We start from the raw sequence: 4,004 nt of genomic DNA on the forward strand, positions 1-4,004 counted from the left end.
CTCCTCTCCCCTCTCCGCTCCGCTCCTCTCCTCTCCTCTCCTCTCCTTTCTCTTCCTTCAGCAGAACATAATTTATTACCTCTTGGGAATGTCAGGGCTGGACAAGATGTTTTTTTTGATAAATTATTAGATGCTTACAGTGGATGGTTGTTTCATCTATACTATGATGCAATGGAAAAGGATGAAATGAAAGACATCACAAATTAGTCTGTGGTTTAGGTATGTGGGGCTTTTCTTCTGTGTAAGGTTAGTGCTGACTTCCGCCACTTCAACAGTGATTCAAGGCATGTCTATACTTCCCTTAGGGCAAACAAGTTTCGTTTTACTATTGAATCTTGTTCACCACCTGCTTTCCCTGCACACAGAGGATACAATGTGCCTCCCATGGGCTTTACTGACCACAGAGCAGGTGGAAAATGATTATCCCACACTTTCATGACAGTGTCCCAACAGGTGTTGTCTTTTCCAAGCAAGCCTGTCTGAGTGGATGTCCTTCTGGCCTGACTGATCAGTTGTAGGGATCTGGGATTCTTGCTCAGGAGCAAATACTCTTCTTCCTTGCCAGGCATGGGGCACAGGGAAGGGACTGCAGCAAGGGTGAAATCATGCTTTCTTTGCCTCCTGCAGCGACAGGGCTGCTGCAGAGCAGCAAACAGCCCTACACACAATGCTGCTGCACAACACTCTGACTGTAGCTGACGTTGCAGGGCTCAGATCAGGAGCAGCCCTGCTGTACCTGCAGAGCACCTCTCCTTTTGCACACATGCAATCCTCTATATGGTAGGATCTCTACAGAAAGCAGGGCTCCACCTTCAGGGTGATAAATAAATGGTAAAAATTCCCACAAGCAAGGGCATGCACTGTAAAAAAAACATCAGGGACTCTTGGCCACATGCTTCAGAAATAGGGAAATCCCAGGTCTGATGAGGAGACTTAGACCGGCCATCAGAGTGGGAGGAGTTCCTTCCCACACCTGCATCGACTTCTATTGTGTTTGCCGGGAAAGAGGAAACTGCTCCAGAATTTCTGCCAACAGTTTATAAAGACACTATCATCAGCAAAAGTAGGAAAGAAAAAGAAGGGCAGGGGTGTGTTTCCTCCTGTGTGCACTAGAATGCCTAAAGCCATTTCACTTTACACCTTTGCCCACCCAACCTTTTCTGAGCTCTGAGACTGCCTCTTTCTATCTCTTTCAGAGCTCCACCGTCACGAGAGCATCCAGGAGAAGAACGTGAAAGAAGCCAAAACCAAGTGCAGAACCATTGCATCCCTGCTGACAGATGCACCCAACCCCCACTCCAAGGGGGTGCTGATGTTTAAGAAACGCAGGCAGAGGGCTAAGAAGTATACACTGGTAAGCTTTGGCAGTGTTGATGAAGACCGCTCCTACGAGGAGGAAGACGGAGTTTTTCCAACTAGTGAATCTGAATTTGATGAGGAAGGTTTCTCTGATGCCCGAAGCCTAACTAATCACTCAGACTGGGACAACACTTACCTAGACATTGAAAAGTACAAATCTGACTCTGAACAGAAGGAAAAGAAGCAAAAAGGTTTGAGTGAAGCCTCAGGTAAAGGAGCACGATTATTTGAGCAGCAGAGGGAACGGGCTGGGAAGTACATAGTTGAGAAAACTCCAGTGCAGAAGAGCCCAGAGCTTGCCCCAGCTGCCCAGCCAAAGCAGGGCACAGTGAACAGAGATATGCCTGTGCCAGAGAAGGCAGACAACATGCCCCTCAGCATCCACCTGGAAGGTGTGCAAGTGCCCAGCAAGCAGCCAGCCACTGACCTCACTCAGCTCCTGACTGCCCCCAGCCCCACTTTCTTCCCGCCTCCCCCAAGCACCCCTGACCCCTTCTCTGCAAGTTCAACAAGCATGTTCAACAGGTCTGCACGGCCCTTTACTCCTGGCTTTTCTGGCCAACGGCCAGCAACATCCTCTGTCATCTTTAGGCCATCTGCACCCAAAAAACCCACTGAAAGTCTGGGTGGACAAAGCACAGTGGTTCCCCCTTTCTCACCTCTGGCTCCAGGAGCACCTGCCAATGCACCAGTGCCAACACAGCGTGGTCCAGTCAGCTCCTCCACATCTCTGTATATTCCTGCACCAGGAAGACCAACATCACCACTGGAGTCACAGCCAAAAGGGGGAGGAAGTGCTCCAGAGATTAAACCTTCTGCCAACACTTCCCGGACATCCACCACCTCTATCTTTCTGTCAACTCCCTCAAAGCCAGGAGGGGATATGGCCTCCACAGCATCCCAGCCACGAGTCCCTGGAACAGCCTCTTCTTCATTGTATATTAGTCCAGCACCATCACAGCACATGAGAAGCAGTTCCCCTGTGCCAAAACAGCCTTCTCCTGCCATCACTCCAGCAATACCACGACCTCCTTCTGAGCCCTTAACGTCCAGGGAGCAGAGGATTGCTGTGCCAGCTCCCCGCACAGGCATCCTGCAGGAGGCTCGCCGACGGGGCAACAAGAAACCCATGTTCAGTAAGATTGAGGAGAAGAAGAAGAATTCGCCCAACCCTGAGCTCCTGTCTCTGGTGCAGAACCTGGATGAGAAGCCAAAAGGTGACCATCCTGGGGCAGGCTTTGAGTCTGGGCCTGAGGAGGATTTCCTCAGCCTCGGTGCTGAGGCCTGCAACTTCCTGCAGTCCTCGGGCCGCAAGTTCAAGACCCCACCTCCAGTGGCTCCCAAGCCTCAGCAAGATTCTGGATTGGTAAATGGGGCCCAGGACATGCCTCAGCTTAAAGGCAAGGGGGCAGAGCTCTTTGCCAAACGCCAGAGCCGCATGGACAAATTTGTGGTGGAAACAACACCAAAGCCAGAGTACCAGCCCAGGACCCCCTCTCCATCCCCTTCTCTACCCTCATGCTGGAAATACTCACCCAACATCCGGGCTCCCCCTCCAATAGCTTACAACCCAATGCATTCCCCTTTCTATCCCCTGGCAGCCAGCAAATCTCAGGCTAGCAAAGCAGAAAGCAAAGTGAAAAAGGCACCTGGCCAGAAATCAGGGATAAAGGTTATTGATTTAATGCGCCACCAGCCCTATCAATTAAAGTCAGCCATGTTCTGTTTTGGGGATCCCCCAAGCTCCAGCACTCAGAATACTCCTGGTCAGCCAACCCTGCAGGCTAGCTCATCCTTCATGGCAGCCAAGCAGGTCCCTGTGAAAATAGCCAAGACCCAGGAGATTCGTCGCTTCTCCACTCCGGCTCCCATGCCAGCCTCAAGCAGCCTGGCACCCACTGTGCTTGTGCCCCGCTCAGCCACCACACTGGATGAGCCGTTGTGGAGAACAGAAATGGCCTCTTCTGCCCCTGCTACACCGGCACCCTTCCAGGTGGAGCTCAGCCCCTCCCCTAAGCCATATCAGAGCTCTCCAGAGCCTGGACAGGTGGGACCTTCTCCAAACTCAGCCTCTGCCTCTCGGTTTCAGGTGGCCAGGCCCAAATTCTCAGCAGCAAGAACAGGGATGCAGGCCAATGTGTGGAGGCCAAGTTTTGGCCATCACTGAGGCAGGCACCCCTCCCATCCTGTCTGTGGCCCCGCAGAGATAGCGCTTGTTTTGTCTTTCATGTCAGCTCAGTACATTGGGATGAGTGACACAAAATGAAGAAAAAAACCTCAAAAAATTACTGCCTTTCTGCACCACCCCCTTTCCCAGCCTTCCCTTGGTCTCAGATGGGATACTTCATGAAAAGGCTTAGTGGCTGTGGCTACAGCAGGAGGAAGAATGTGAAGAGAGGGCATCCGTGTGGTACACAAAGACTGAGAACTTGTACACAGCAACAAAACACACCTCCAGAGGGGGTGAATGGCAGGGGTTGTCTCACATGGAGACACACAGGAAGCAGTAGTTTTCCTTTTCCAAGGGCTTTGGAGTCACCCCTGAATGGAAGGAAATTAGGAGACAAGAGCTTTCCAGGAAGAAAGGGTGAGAGATGGGTTTACAGGACAGAAGCCCCAGCTTTCCCATTAGACTGCTCTTCTCT

General features: G+C 51.6%; 1 protein-coding gene across 1 annotated transcript in view; it reads left to right on the top strand.

The window, feature by feature from the left end:
- Window positions 1–3,634, top strand: part of SYNPO2L (synaptopodin 2 like) — a 32,550-nt gene extending 28,916 nt beyond the window's left edge. Inside the window, exon 4 of the mRNA XM_008643712.2 lies at window positions 1,197–3,634. Within this exon, the coding sequence (XP_008641934.1) occupies window positions 1,197–3,526 (2,330 nt within the window). The 3' untranslated portion in view covers window positions 3,527–3,634. The remainder of the gene's footprint in view (window positions 1–1,196) is intronic.
- The last annotated feature ends 370 nt before the right edge of the window (window positions 3,635–4,004 follow it).

Source organism: Corvus brachyrhynchos, unplaced genomic scaffold, assembly GCF_000691975.1.
Source record: "Corvus brachyrhynchos isolate BGI_N302 unplaced genomic scaffold, ASM69197v1 scaffold61, whole genome shotgun sequence".
NCBI lineage: Eukaryota > Metazoa > Chordata > Aves > Passeriformes > Corvidae > Corvus > Corvus brachyrhynchos.